The sequence below is a fragment of the Syngnathoides biaculeatus genome, chromosome 9 (assembly GCF_019802595.1).
Source record: "Syngnathoides biaculeatus isolate LvHL_M chromosome 9, ASM1980259v1, whole genome shotgun sequence".
Lineage (NCBI taxonomy): Eukaryota > Metazoa > Chordata > Actinopteri > Syngnathiformes > Syngnathidae > Syngnathoides > Syngnathoides biaculeatus.
Window position 1 is genome coordinate 30,706,755 of NC_084648.1, and position 16,699 is coordinate 30,723,453.

At 42.7% G+C, this 16,699-nt stretch overlaps 1 protein-coding gene across 1 annotated transcript in view; it reads left to right on the plus strand.

Moving 5' to 3' along the window:
- Positions 1-16,699, plus strand: part of prkcaa (protein kinase C, alpha, a) — a 205,912-nt gene that overhangs the window by 118,012 nt on the left and 71,201 nt on the right. Inside the window, exon 5 of the mRNA XM_061829216.1 lies at positions 523-651. Within this exon, the coding sequence (XP_061685200.1) occupies positions 523-651 (129 nt within the window). The remainder of the gene's footprint in view (positions 1-522; positions 652-16,699) is intronic.

A 16,699-nucleotide genomic window follows, 5' to 3' on the forward strand; every position in this document is an offset into this window, starting at 1 on the left:
TTTGAATGGTATCTCTCCATATTCTATTACAAGGAATCCCAAGTTAGCATATTTCTTTTATTTTTGTTTCAACTTGAGAAAGTCTGCTAGCTTGATGTCAACATGTAGAGTGTAACACAATAGGTGGTGTAATTGAAAGTAGCAACAGCAACACATTCAGACATACATTCCCTCTACTATGTGGGAACAACAACTATGACCGGAGCTTGAGGTTGGGGACCTTCTCTGCCTCTTCTTCTTGCTTCTTGATTACAGTGCAAGTCTTGCAGTGGATGTATGTGCCGCCTGGCATGTTGCGTCACTATATGGTACTCCTATGAAGACGGGCAAATCTAAATTTGGACTTCCCTGGACAATAAAAACCCATAAATTAAGATCACTTAAAAATCTGCACTATTGCAGGATGCAAACAATGAACCGTGGAAGAGAACGGGGGAACACTCTACTCAATATCAATGTAATATAATCTACCAGATGTGGATCAAAGACAATAAAGAAAATATATTGTATCTTGTCCTCTAGCATGCGATATGAACGTCCACAAGCTGTGTGTCATGAATGTGCCCAGCCTGTGTGGGACCGACTACACAGAAAGGAGGGGGCGCCTTTTCCTCAAGTGTGAGGTCACCGGAGAGAAGCTGCAGGTCACAGGTAGGTCAACTTGTAATTTCCTTAATGAGTCTGCTACCACTTGAGTACACTTGTCTAGGTGAGCACATGCCAGCGATAGGCCCGTTTCGGCTGTGGCCTCAGAGCAGATTTAATACAAAAGCCAAGTCATTTCATGCAGATAGTCACCCTCAATCCTCTGATACCATTAACCTGAATTCAACCTCTCTGGCCGCTTATTCTGCTCCCTTATTATGTAGTTAATCTCATGGCTAACGAACCCACTGACTCTGCTTCTATCAGCTACCGTTATGGCACAATCACAATTCCCTGTTTAGAACACAGATCAATAACCATCTCTTTGAGACTCAGCTGTAAGAATCAATAACACACTTAGAAAGGAAAGCCCACAGTGAATAATCCGGAAGCCGTACGACCCGTGGGTTACTGTTTACAAACTTGAACTGTGCTAGCAAAAGATCTTGATATAACTCTGTTAAATCTCAACTAATGTTGACCAAACGCATTGTTTCCCAATTAGGTCTTTCCAGACAATATGGAGCCTGAGTGAGAATTTACTGCCACTCAGATTTTATGCTGTGAATAACTTTTGATTCTATGCAACATTGCTGGTGTGGTGTGGTGTCTCTCTTAATGGTGACATACAGTATTATGGAAATGTGCCGTCTTTGGAGTGCCTGCACATCCATCATGTGCAAAATTATGCTACCTACTATTTTTTTCATTCTTTCATCAAATATGTCTTAAAGATAGCTGTTCAGAAGCACACAGAACACTATCATGCCAAGCCAAATGCTAAGATTATCTGCAGTGCACAAAATAGTTTTAGCTAAAACAGTTATCTGCGTTAGCTTTTGAACACGGCGTCTCGACATATCATATATAATAATAATATTACACAGGAGCAGTCTTAAGCTGCGTCAGAAAAAATGCATGAACTTTACCTACCTCCCAAAAGACAAAAAGAACCTAAAACAAACCAGAAAAAAACAACCTAAAGCAAACCCTTCACGACCGTCCTGTATCCTCTTGCTCTGATTCCAACTTTGGTTCGAACATACTTTGTGTATTGCTTTACAGCTTCAACTACCTTTGGTAGCGATGTTTCTCCCTTAATTCACTCATTAGTTATCCTTGTAACATAACAATAGCCATTCTCATTTTAGCACACCCCACACGAGACAGGCATGGGGTGAAAGCTGGTTCAGATGCTTGAAACAACTACTCTACGAAACAGGACTCTACTTGATCCTTGGAATATTTTGATTGCCGCATGTCATGGATACAGGTTCTAGACCTTGGTAGACGCGCTGTTAGCCTTGTTACAGATTGTGCACCTCCAATGATTGGGGAAAAAAAGCAGGTGTTGTGACAAAGTTCAGAGAGAAAGTGCAATCTGCAAATGGAGGCTGTGATTTCTAGACTTTTCATTGTATTTTCCATGAGGGAGCTTTGTGTTGGAAGTTATTAAAGATGGATAACATCATGATTGTTGGTCATCAAAACTGTTAATTTAAATCCAGAAGCCTGAATCACTGTAAGTTTGATAACCTTTTCAGAGAGCAAGACCAGATCTATGGCGTGCCATAACACATTAAAGGTCAAGTGTCATCCCTATAAACATTCTAAAATAGATCTTGTAATGAAAAATACATATAACATTTTTCACTTCAATGTCTATACAAAAAAATGAATATGAGCAGAGAGCGTGTCATCCATGCGCAAAGTTGCAGAAAGTATCATTCTACGACATCCAAGTGGTCGCATATTGGCTGCATCCTCTGTCCGTGACGTCACCCGGACATTCGCCAATGAAAACACGCGACGCACCCTACTATGGGAGACATACACGCCCCTTCTGACACGAAGCTCTTTTGGAAAAGGAGAACACCACACAAAAGAGTGAAGTTACCGGGGCAATATTACACTATTGTTTCGAGCCATATTCAGATGATATGCGATCACGGCCAAACCGCCTCCCCGTCCGATCCACTTCTGCGGCGGAGATGAGCCATCCGGGCTCATCGCAGCTGGCCGTGTGGCTCATTTTCGGCGCCGAGGTGGCTTATCACGGAGCCGAGCCGTGCTGATTTAGGGGGTTGCTCATAGCCGCCGCAGTACGCGATGAACAACACCGGGGCGCTTTACTGCATTTTCGTCGCACGCGACTGAGTGAGGCATTGTCGGCTGCGTTCTTCAGAGTCGCCGTTGTCTGTAAGCCCGACGCGGAGCCTTCACCGAAGCCGTGACCGGCGAACGGGGCGCCTCAGCCGGTGTGGCTCATTTTCGGTGCTGTGGTGGCTTATAATGGAGCCGAGCCGTGCTGCTTTAAGGGGTTGTTCATAGACGCCGCAGTACGCAATGAACACAATCATCGAGCTGGGGCGCTATACTATGCGCACGCGACTGAGTGAGGCATTGTCGGCTGCGTTCTTCAGAGCTGCCGCCGTCCACGAGCCCAAAGCGCAGCCTTTGCTGGTGAAGCGATGCAGAGCCCGACACCGTCAAACACACACATTGACACATATCGTAGGCGGAACTTTTATTACATTATTTTTTTTTAGTAGCTGTATACACACCTACCTGTCATTTGGAACCCACGAAGCTCTCGTCCTCTGCACCCGTGAAATCCATTTTTCATGACAAACTGGGTCTCTTGCAAACTTATTAAGGGTAAATCCATTCTCCCGAGTGTTCAAGCAATGTCCAGCAATGCAATGAGCCGGCATTTTGGCTAACAAAAAGGAACAGCGAGCTACCTTCCCGGAGGTAAAACTAATGGAAACAAACGAGTCCACTTGGAGGCGCCTCTTTCCATTACGTCACTTCCTGCTTCTTCTCGAAAACAAATCCCTCGAGAGGAATTTCATGGCGGGAGTTACAAAAAGCTGTATACATCAAATTCATGTTTTGTGGTGAAAAAACTAATGGGCCCATATAGGTGACTTGCAGGTGACGTCACATCCGTTTTGAATCTTTTCTGGCCGTCATATTGGGAGGTCTTATTTCGCAGTTTACATTAGATTACATAAGACGCTTTTTGACTTCTCAGACGATGGTGCACACGTGTTGTGTTATTGGCTGCTATAACAAATTCAGCAAAGAAGGGAAAAGACGGTTTTTCCGATTTCCGAAAATAATTATGCCCCAAGGACCCCAAACAGAAGAAATGTCGAGCAAATGGCAAGCGAAGTGGCTCAGTAATATCTCGCGTGCAGATCTCACTCGTCCCAAAGTTTCAAGTCGCGTGTGCAGCGATCACTTCATAAGTGTTAAGTTTAAGCCTAGTATTGCACTTTAACCATATCCTCCTACCGCTATTTTTACATGTATGTGTTGTTTGCTGTGTTTTATATTACAAGACTAACGGTGTTTGATAGGTCTACATGTACATGTACATCCAACTCGGCCGCCGATCAAAATCGGCCGCCAGTGACAGGCTTTTCATCTACAGTTTAGGATACAAATGTATTAATGTGTGTTGTGCGTTTGCTGTCTGTTTACCGTCTGTAAACATCAAATTATTTTTAAGAAGGAAATGTACCATATATATATTAGAAACAACACGAGTATGCATGTAGCACCTACCACCTACCAGGCCATCATTCACACTAACCTTAATACAACAGTAGCGGTACAGTATGAGGGCTCTGCGAGCCATATGGAACCATCAAAAGAGCCAGGCATGGCTCGCGAGCCATAGGTTCCCGACCCGTTAGCCCATTCCCGTTACATAACCGTTAGCACATTCACCTCACAGTTTTGGTTCAAACAGGCAATTGTGTGAACAGTTTCCATTAGGGATCGCAAAAAAACGCTTACTTTAATAACCGGTTTTAACCGAACAGCTGTATCAAAAAAAAACATTAACCGGTTTTAAAACAGGTACCATTGTGGTGTTTACATAATTCACCCGCGGGACCACGAGTTGGGGTGCGGGGTTCCGCACGGACTGTTTTTTTTGTTGCTCTTCTGAAGTGACGAGTTCACAGAGTTCCCCCCGTTATGCGAGTAGTGTTTTGATGTCTGCCAATAAAACAAGTTTTGTTCCTGTGTCCGACACTCCACCTCCGACTCCTTTTCTCCGGCGCTACACCATCGATCGTTAATTTACTCCGCGGTAATGGGGTATTTATCTATATTTAGATTTCTCTGAATAAATTCAGAATTAGCAATTGCATGCAAGGACAAGCCGTCCACAGCTGCTAACTTTGAGACTTCTTCTGTCATTTTTTTCAGTAGATATTTATCAATACGACACGCACCCTCAACTCTTGCAACTTTTGAGTCTTTATCATCACACAACTTCAAGCCGTGTACCTTCTCGACATGAGGACCCATGGAGGACGTCGATCCCCCTCCACACTTGATAAGCTTCTTACATAAATTGCACTCACTTTCATCTTTCGATTCTTTACTTCTTGCAAAGTACTCCCATACTTTGGAGCGTTTCCTCGATGCCATATTTGATGTTTCTTTGATTTAACTGAATGTTCTTTTGAGTCCAACTTTACTCTAACAGCGAAACTTGAAAAAAATGGAAATGATGATGAAAAAATAGCGCAATGTAGAGTACCGGAACCGGAAGAAATGATTGGAAATTTCAACCGATTTTGAAAGTCCGATTACGGTTTCGGTTTTAGAAAACCGGTTATAACCGGTTATTTGTAACCGGTTGCGATCCCTAGTTTCCATGTTCTCTCTGTGACTGTGTGGGTGGGTTTTCTCTGGGTTTCCTCCCACATCCCAAAAATATGAATGATAGGTTAATTCAAGACTCTAAATTTGAATGCTTGTCTGTTTCTATAAGCCTTGCGACTAGCTGGCAATCAGTTCAGGGTGTACCTCACCTCCTGCCCGCAGTTAGCTGGGATAGGCTCCAGCATAACCGAGACCCTAGTGAGGATAATCAGCGTTGAAAATGGATGGATATACTGTACACATATATTGGGATGGCATTAAACCCTGTATTGCTGTCGTCCCAAATAAACCTTTTGCCCCTAAGAGCCGTGGGCCTTGTTACAGTTGAGAACGCCACCCCCAACAAAATACCATACCATAAATACGTTTATTGTATGCCAGATGCATTAGTTAAAAATAAATATTCAGAAAGCACTTTTTAATCTGACATGTTCATTTGTTCATCCGTGCATTCATCAGATCAGATACGCGAGCATCCGATCTGCTTGCTATGATTTCGAACCCAATACATTCACTATCTGGGAATTCCTATGATCTGGCCTTAACTCACTATTTCTTGTTCTGACTTCCAATTGCAAGTTGTAGTTTTAATCAATTACTGGTTTCAAGAGATAATATGTTCTTGGATAGTGACATTAAAGGAAGACTCTCCCCAAAATTCATACGTATAATAAACCCTCCAATGTGAAGTAATATTATTATCATTACATAAATTTTGGACATTAATTGAAAAAAAAAATTGAAAATAAAGAATTTTTTTTAAATCCAGCTTGCCAGCTTTCACAGCCAAACACGGAAGAAACATCCTTGACCCCGCCCCTAACTTCGCTGGTGCTTAGCATTACAGACCGTTCGTTTCTAGCTAAGCCACAAAACTGAGAAGTCCCGTAGGGTTAACGTGACAGGATAAAGCTATGGCTGTCACAGGTGAGGCTTGTTCACTAGCTGGGGAAATTTGCACGCATCTAATCATGACTGGTTATTAGCCATTTAGTTATAGCCTCTCGTGCTGGTACTGTATAGAGAACACCAGACTTTATGAGGCGGCACGGTGGCACAGCTGTTCAATCCTGGACCTCCGTGTGTGGAGTTCGCATGTTCTCCCCGTGTCTGTGTGTGTGTAAACGTGCCTCCTTCCCGTTGACAGCTGGGATAGGCACCAGCATTCCTGCGACCATCGTGCAGCTAAGAAAATGGGTGGATGGATATATATGTGTAAGCACACAACACTTCTCGGTTACTATTTACGTCGATGCGCGCATGCAAACCCCCCAGGCCCCTCCTCCCGCCATCCCCGCCACCGGTTGAATGCGAGAAGCTGGGTGCTTGAAAATTACAACTTGGGGGAAAAAAAAAGTCTTCCCACACCTGCTGTACATTCTCTACATCGAAACCAACTCCTCAGAAAAGCTTAAAATCTCCACGGGCCATGTCATGGGACTGCTATTGTTCGTCATCAGCACCATGCCCCTCCCAACACGTCGACTTCTGCCTGTGTGTATTCAGGCTCAAACGCTTGAACAATGTACATTTTTAATTTTGTTTTGTTGCTCAATGGCGGGAGTAGTAATAACACGGAGCATCGACTCGCTGTTACACTCGCTTTGTTGGCTCTGAGCATACAACACTTATTGGTTACTCTTTACGGCGATCCATGCATCCAACAATGCCCACCCCACCGCCCCCGCCGCCGGTCGTTTGCGAGAGGCTGGCTGCTTGAAAATTACAACTTGAGGGGAAAAAAAAGTCTGGCCACGCTTGCTGTACAATCTCTACACCGAAATCAACTCCTCAGAAAAGCATAAAATCTCCACGGTCCATATAATGGGACTCTTATTATTCGTCGTTAGTGGCATGCCCCCTCTACAACACGTCAAGTGCTGGCTGTGTGTATTCTGGTTCAAGCGCACACGCTTGAACATTGTACATCATGTTATTTTTGTTTTGTTTGTTTGTAATTATTTTTCACAAAAATCGGCCACAAAATGCCAGATAGTGGACGTTCTGTGTTCGGTGAAACGTATCCACGAGCAATGGGGGGGTCAGAACAGGAAGCACTGCAGGTGTGCCAAATGCTGATTGGCTGTTAGTTTTCTCGCCGGGCGAGAGAGGAATTTCGATACTACTTTCTTGGTGAAATCTGTGGATAATTCTGGCATTAAAAGAAACACTGAACCGTCATCTACTTTTAATGTGTGCCCCCATTCCTATTAATTTGGACTAAGTGTTCCTTTAAGAAAGGATGTATGAACTTCTAATTGAACTGGTAACAATGGATTGAACAAAAAATGAACCACCATGTTGTTTGTCTCATTTGGAATGAAGAACTCCAGCAGGACCAATATCTCAGTACTGTATCAGTACTTCTGTTTCATAGGCAAATACTGTACATGTGTGAAATAAGATTCTAGGTAAAGTAAAGGTTCTGACTGAAGTTCTTAACTAAGGTACAGAAGTAGAGACTGAAATTTAGCTACTTAAGTACACAAGTAACTGCAGATCCGTTGCACTTGCTCAAGCACTGCTGTGGTGGAGGAACATTAAAACATTAAAACAAATATAATACAAGGGTGTTCCACAGTGTTTTGTTGCTACTTTGCCTGCATTGTACAATACTGTTCACAAGAGAGGTGCTTCCGGTCATTTGGCAAACAAAGCAGAACGTTTCCTAATTTAATGATTGAATTCTGAGGTAACATTTCAGAGGCCCTCTTAATCTGTTAAAATCCTCTTGCTGCAATTTGTTAATTTTGAGCGCCGCAGCCAAAAGAAATATCCTGATTATGCCTTGTATGTTAAAACTGTCAATAAATAAATACTTGTCACTAGAACAGAAAAAGCTCTTTGATAAGACAATAAGATGCACTAGAGCTTTATTTACTTATTTATGTATGCAATGTCTTTCTTACTAAACCTTAAGCAGGAAATGCAATTTGTGTTTCATCATTAGAATATAAACAGTAGGAATTATCTTTTCAAAGGAAAATAATGGAATGATGTGAGCAAGACACTGGAACTATCCATCCATCCATTTTCTTGGCCGCTTATCCTCACAATGGTCACAGGAGTCCTACAGCCTATTCCAGCTGTCATTAGATCGGAGGCAGAGTACACCCTGAACTGGTTGCCAGCCAATTGCAGGGCACATAGAGACAGACAACAGTCGCACTCACAATCACACCTACGTGGAATTTAGAGTGTTCAATTAATGTTGCATGTTTTTGGGATGTGGGAGGAAACCAGAGTGCCAAGAGAAAACCCACGGAGGCACAGGGCGAACATGCAAACTCCATACAGGCGGTCCAGGATTGAACCCGGGATCTCAGAATGAACCTTTCCGATGGTGATCTTAAGCTCCGCCCCCTTAGCCATGTCCCACAAGCTTCAAAAATGGCAATTGAACAGAACATGTATGAAGTCGATTCTCTATCATGTATTCCAGATAATATATGTTTTTTGCCAAATGCGTCAGACTTGTCCAAGAGAGTTCTACATTGAGGTCTCAACTATTTCACGCAACGATATGTACATGGAATTATGATTTTGGACGTAGCAGGACGCAATGTCAGAGTTACAGCAAAACGTTGGTGATCGATGCAAAAAACTTTGACGCCTCGCAAACTTCATATTGAAATCCAATTGGATAAAATATTCCACTATTTTATTTATTATTTATTATTATTTATATTATCGTTCTGCACATGTAAAGCAGGATGAGTACTTTTTACTTGAAAAGATCACGAGTAATATCATTGTAGTCTTTTTAAGTGAGTGGGTGTATTCATTTAACTTGGCTTGTAATCGAACCCAGTGCTCTGTCTTAAAAGTCTGACGTGATACAAAGAAGCAAATAGACATTTCCCTTGCATGACATCATGCATTTACGTATCATGAACTCAACTCTTCGGCATAAAACATAACACACTTCATTCAGCAGGTAAGTGATACACTAAAAAAGTGAAAGTTGTTCTCCTGCAATGTATAAAGCACTGATAATAATGAAATCAAACTCAATGATACTCCTCCCCCACTTACCTTCGAACATACAGCCTTGTGTTTGTTGACATTTTTCACAGTGAGTTGTACGGGAGGCCTTCTGCGAGCCTTAATCCATCGTAGACACTTCGTCAACTGTGTTTTTTGGCTTTGGAAAATGAATCAACCGGGCCCCTGTTAACCTAGCAGGATATCTTACATCAGAATTGCACGTTCCCCAAGCGCATCTGAGGACCATTTTCTTCATAGCATTAAGTTTTCCAAGCGCACATTTTTGTGATCACATATTTGTGATGCTCAAATCAGTTAGAGAATGGGACTTTGGGGCAGCAATTATTATCTGTAAGGATTTGGACTTTGGAACTCTCAAGAGACTGTCCTGGCTGGTCCAGCATTATTATTGAAAACTAAATTAGGAGTGCCATGGCACAGACAAGCAAGCGTTACATCTAAATTTTTTGGTAGATTTTTTTTTCCTTTCATACACTTACTCTTTAATGTTGCTTTAAATTCTTTGGTTTTAAACCAGTATCTGAATTTGCAGGCTAATAACATAATTAAGTCTTTGTAAATTGATGTTAGTTAGTATGCAATTCTAAAAATAATAAAAGGACTGCAATTTGTATACACAGCGTACAGGGTTAGCCTGAATTGTGTAATGAGGTTGCTTTGCGAACACTAAAAGTGTCTTCATTTGTCTGGAACAGCTTTTGGATCTTATTTGTAGGCATGATGTAAAGCCTTGCTCTTTGATGACGGAGAATTAGCACATCGACCAGAACAAAGATGACTGCAGGGGCGCCGACAGCGGCCTCATCTAATCATTAGATTAGCTGGCTCACTGAGGTCCGCACGTTGTGAGGCAAAGAGCTTCTGCGACTCTCAATTATCACATGAATAGGAGGTGGAGGAACAGGGTAAACTGTGCCTGGGAGGTGGCAAATAAAACAGATCAAACAGCTTCAATGTTGAAAATGTAGCCAATCAGTAAAAAGTATGAATTCAAAAAATACGTTGCAAAGATTAAAACAATACCCCATGTTTACTTCACACATACCCAACAGATTACCCTATTTACATGTTAAAATGCACTTGTACTTTAAAAAATTCACGTTACGAAATGACTTCCGGAATGGATTAATTTAATGAGTAGAGGTACCACTGTATAAACATTTCTAAAACACGTACAAAAAGTAATGGTGAACATTTCATTGGAATCAGTAGAAAGAATATTATGCACATAAAAGTGTGTCTTTAGCAAAGCTAATGTCTGTTGTCACCGTCCGGCCATACGAGTACTCGTGAAGTGTCGATTCTTCATCTTCCAGGCCGTAAAGGTTGAATCGAGGCAACTAGACTAGTTCTTCTTTAAGACATTTCACATTTAATCCAAAAGGGTTCTTCAATTGTGTAATCCTTATATTTTTGTCTCGGTGGGCGTGTCCCCTGAGGGTGGTAAAAAACAGGGTGTTGTTGTTGCCCAGCAAAGCGTTTGTAATGACCATAATGAATATCATTTGGTCATCCACTTGACTTGCTGCAAAACAGATCGTTCGTATCACTCTTGCCATCATTGAGAGAGCCAGATGATAGGTGATTCTTTTCTAGTTTGTCATAGATGGCTTTTTTCACACCTCTTTCAAAACAATGGTCCCTCCTATCCAGAATTTGTAAGTGGTTGTCATGAAAAGATCCTGAGATACAAATGAACCAATGACTAGACTTGGAAGAAACCGCTTGCTGATGTTGCATCTTGCGTCTGTGCAGTGGTTGCTTCGTCCCTCCAATATATGTCATTGGATTCTGTATTGCACAGAAATGCACTGTACAAACAAGTTTGGAATTTGCCCTTGGCGTAAAACTGCTCTTGTCTGAGGATTTTAATTGGTTTGAAAAATATCCATATGTCATGCAGGGGAAAATCTTTCTGACAAAACAGCCACGTATAGAAGGACCACCGGATTCTTCCTCTTGTTTCTGTCCACATGCTCTGGGTGGTGGCTCCAATCTGCTGCAGATTTGAAAAAGGCCCAGTTTGGGTCCCACAGGTTCCAGGAGCCTTCGTGATGTGTGTCTGCTCCTCAAGTCATTCAGTCGTTCTTCAATTATAAAATGTTGTGGCCCGAACAAACTTTGTTCTTGCCACTTCGAGTAAAAAGACTGTTCTCGTTGACATTTGTGGGTGTTTTGTCTTTCTTTGGCTTATTGTGAGGTTTCAAAAATGAAAAGAGTGGCTTTCAAAGAATAATATAACCATGACAGAAACATGGTGCAATCTCTTCCTCAGTGTTAGGAGATCCTAGGTTAGAATCAATCATTGCTTGTTCTGAATGAGTTTGCATGGGTTTTCTCCTGACACTTGGACTTGTTTCTCCATTCCAAGAGATGCTTTTTAGGTTAATTGCAGCCATAGATGTGAAGGTGAGTGTAAATGTTCTGTGTCCACTGCAATTGGCCTGCAACTAGTAGTGTGCCCCACTTCTTGCCTGAAGTCAGTTGTGGTACGTTGCAGATCACATGTAACCCTAATGAGGATACGTTCTATAGAAAATGGATGGATTGATGGATTGTGTGTGTGTGTGCGCGAGTGTGTGCGAGGGTGCGTGCGTGCGTGTGTGTGTGTGTGTGTGTGTGTGTGTGTGTGTGTGTGTGTGTGTACAGAACTGATGTACTAACCACACAGCACACTCAGGCCATCTTGTATTACAGATTACATTAGCTGCTGTTGACGCCAAACAGGCAGCCTTCCAAATAGATTTGAATTACACAGTTTAAATAGCATGCTGGATTGTGGGAAGGGAGAATATTTACATCATTTTTACACGTGCAGCATTGCTCTTAAAATAAACAGCATCCTCATCGGGCCTCTCGAGCATCAAGTTTAATGTTAGTTCAAACAACTTCTCTCACTTCATTTGAGAAAAAGTCTTCTGATGCCTGTATGTATACACTTTGACCGACTGAAACTCAGATCTTGCTTGTGGCCAACGTGCGGGTCTCTGCAATAAGGTAGGATGTGGAAGTTGAATAGAAAGCCAGAAAGAATCATGATGGTGGGACCCTGGGGGATGTTTTAGGACAAGAAGGATATATAATTGCATGGTGCAGGTTTTCTTTTAAGTTACCAATTTTCTATACCTATCCCAGCCGGATTCAAGTGAGAAGCGAGGCACATTGGGGAGGACTCAATCACCGATGTGCAAATTCTGCCTTAGCAGCAAGTGGTCAAGCGTGAGATGTGACAAGGGAACTGAATCTGACCAATTTTACATTGCCGCAATGTAGCTACATTTCCGTGTTATTTACTATTTAGTACTGTATCATACTGTACACCAGGGGTCACCAATGCGGGGCGAATGGTAGCCCGCGAGGACCATATAAGGCGCCCTCGAGGTGTGTTCTAAAAATACCATAGGCCACAAATTGTTACTATCATTTGTGCTTTAAATTCTGAATCTGACTTGCTTACGTGAATTACAATTTTAAAAAATCTATAATGTAATTTACTACAATAAATTAAAGCCAAAATATTTTATGTACATGTGAAGAGTTTGTTTTCAAAACGAGACATAGGCATTTTTTTCAGATGGATAATTTTTTAAAGTTTCGTAAATCTGAAAAAAATGCCTATGTCTCGTTTTGAAAACAAACTCTTCATGTAATGAACTGAGTCTGAAATTTGCCGCAAACAGGTCACGTAGACCTTCATACGATCGGTGCTCACGAAGTAGCCTTCAGCCTCAAAAAGGTTGCTGAGCCCTGCTGTACACTATTATTTGTTTTACTAGTGCAATTTGGGACATTGCTGACATTGTAGAATGTAATTAAAACATGTCTCCGACAATAAGTGAGTTGATTGGTTGGTGCACCTCCTATTTTTTTTTTTTCTGTTGCAAAAAAGGCCACAATTTAAAGTATAAGGGCAGAGCTGGCTAGCATTGATCTGCAAAACTGATTCAAACTTGTTAAATAATGCATTTGGTATCCCCCCCTTATTTTTCTTGATAAGTGCCTTTTTCACACACACTTTACTTGTCTATCTATCTATCTATCTCTCTCTCTCTCTCTCCTCTCTCTCTCTCTCTCTCTCCTCTCTCTCTCTCTCTCTCCTCTCTCTCTCTCTCTCTCTCTCTCTCTCTCTCTCTCTCTATCAAGTTCTTGTGGTCACAGCCAAGAAGTTGTGAAGCAAACATTCAAGCTGGCATTCTTTCAAACGTGCAATGCAGCCCTATGGGGGCACAAACCAGTGCAATCTGTAGGCCGGTCCCAAGCCCGGATAAATGCAGAGGGTTGCGTCAGGAAGGGCATCCGGCGTAAAAACTGTGCCAGACAAATATGAGCGTTCATCTAAAGAATCCCATACCGGATTGGTCGTGGCCCGGGTTAACACCGCCCGCCCCCGGCACTGCTAACCTGCAGGGCGTCGGTGGAAATTCAGCTACTGTGGGTCGAAGACAAAGAAGAGGAGGAAACCGGATCCATCATCAGAAGAAAAAGAGGAATGCACAGAGCCTACAACTGAGTGTAGGGACTTTGAATGTTGGGACTATGACAGGAAAAGCTCAGGAGTTGGTTGACATGACGATTAGGAGAAAGGTTGATATTCTGTGCATCCAAGAGAGCAGGTGGAAAGGTAGTAAGGCCAGGAGGAGAAGGAGAAAAGGATATCTACAGGTTGGCCAGACAGAGGGATAGAGATGGGAAGGATGTGCAGCAGGTAAGGGTGATTAAGAATAGTGATGGAAATGTGTTGTCTGGTGCCAGTAGTGTGCTAAATAGATGGAAAGAATACTTTGAGAAGTTGATGAATGAAGAAAATGAGAGAGAAAGAAGAGTTGAAGAGGCAAGTGTGAAGGACCAGGAAGTGGCAATGATTACTAAGGGGGAAGTCAGAAAGGCACTACAAAGGATGAAAAATGGAAAGGCAGTTGGTCCTGATGACATACCGGTTGAGGTATGGAAGCAATTTGGAGAAATGGCTGTGGAGTTTTTGACCAACTTATTCAACAGAATACTAGCGGGCGAAAAGATGCCTGAAGAATGGAGGAAAAGTGTTCTTGTTCCCATTTTTAAGAACAAAGGCGATCTTCAGAGCTGTGTGAATTATAGAGGAATAAAGTTGATGAGCCACACAAGGAAGTTATGGGAAAGAGTAGTGGAGGCTAGACTCAGGACAGAAGTAAGTATCTGCGAGCAACAGTATGGTTTCATGCCTAGAAAGAGTACCACAGATGCATTATTTGCCTTGAGGATGCTAGTGGAAAAGTACAGAGAAGGTCAGAAGGAGCTACATTGTGTCTTTGTGGATCTAGAGAAAGCCTATGACAGAGTACCAAGAGAGGAACTGTGGTACTGCATGCTTAAGTCTGGTGTGGCAGAGAAGTATGTTAAAATAGTACAGGACATGTATGATGGCAGGAGAACAATGGTGAGGTGTGCCTTAGGTGTGACAGAAGAATTTAAGGTGGAGGTGGGACTGCATCAGGGATCAGCTCTGGGCCCCTTCCTGTTTGCAGTGGTAATGGATAGGCTGACAGATGAGGTTAGACTGGAATCCCCTTGGACCATGATGTTCGCAGATGATATTGTGATATGCAGTGAAAGCAGGGAGCATGCACAGGAACAATTAGAAAGATGGAGACATGCACTGGAAAGGAGAGGAATTAAGATTAGCCGAAGTAAAACAGAATATATGTGCGTGAATGAGAAAAGTGGAGGGGGAAGAGTGAGGCTACAGGGAGAAGAGATGGCGAGGGTGGACGACTTCACATATATAGGGTCAACAATCCAGAGCAATGGTGAGTGTGGCAAGGAAGTGAAGAAACGGGTCCAAGCAGGTTGGAACAGCTGGCGAAAGGTGTCTGGTGTGTTATGTGACAGAAGAGTCTCTGCTAGGATGAAGGGCAAAGTTGACAAAACAGTGGTGAGGCCGCCATGATGTACGGATTAGAGACGGTGGCACTGAAGAAACAACAGGAAGCAGAACTGGAGGTGGCAGAAATGAAGATGTTGAGGTTCTCGCTTGGAGTGAGCAGGTTGGATAGGATTAGAAATGAGCTCATTAGAGGGACAGCCAAAGTTGGATGTTTTGGAGACAAGATTCGAGAGAGCAGACTTCGATGGTTTGGACATGTTCAGAGGCGAGAGAGTGAGTATATTGGTGGAAGGGTGCTGAGGATGGAGCTGCCAGGCAAAAGAGCGAGAGGAAGACCAAAGAGAAGGTTTATGGATGTGGTGAGGGAAGACATGAGGGCAGTTGGGGTTAGAGAGGAAGATGCAGGAGATAGGCTAAGATGGCAAAAGATGACACGCTGTGGCGACCCCCAACGGGACAAGCCGAAAGGAAAAGAAGAAGATTCTTTCAAACGTGCATTCAAGACCAGCAGATAAACAGCCATCTGGTAAAAACCTTTGCAAAATGAACTTATTTGTCACTGTTGCAGTTTCAGTACAGACACATAAAATGGTTTGTCGTGGGCAAAAAGGGCTGGCGGGGAGGGGCTGAAGGAGACACAAGAGGTTTTGTTTGTGTGTGTAGTGAAGGACAACCGTGGTGCTTTAATTCCGTCCTCCGCCCAGCCATAACTCAGGAACACTGCTCTGTTGTATTGGTCAGTGCTGAGCACACCACCCTCGTCTTGTTCTCAGCAACTCTTTTGTTACTTTGCTGTGTCCAATTATTCACAGTAACGCCTGTTACTTTATAGGTTGTGCCTGTTACACAACTCTGCCACCTGTAGGTAGTGTGGAGAAGACCTGCACTAAATTGTGCACCTTTGTGGACTTGCACTGGTATCTTTCTCTGATTAAGATTTTAAGGAAAATGTAAATTCTTTGCTCCCCACATTTATACAAAAATTACTGCAACATGAAATGGATTTTTCCTGCTGCTCACCTGTATACATTTTCTTACCACGCTTGTCCTCATTAGGGAGCCCATCTCATTTGACTTCCAGTGGCTAAAAATTAATCTGTGGCTGTTAAAACAAAAGACCAATGTGTCCAAGACCAAAAACTTTTAAATATTAACAATTATCCTTACTCATTTTCTATGCTATCCTGATATAATAGTACCATTTTCAATAATCATCCATCCATCCATTTTCTTTGCCATTTATCCTCACAAGTGTCGCGGGGAGTACTTGAGCCTATCCCAGCTGCCAATGGGCAGGAGACAGGTTCCACCCTGAATGGGTTGCCAGCCATTTGCAGGGCACCTCGAGACAAACAGCCGCACTCACAATCACACCTAGGGGCAATTTCAAGTGTCCAATTAATGCATATTTTTGGGATGTGGGAGGAAAGCGGAGTGCCTGGAGAAAACCCATGCAGGCACGGGGAGAACAGTGAGGCAGACACTCTAACCAGTCGC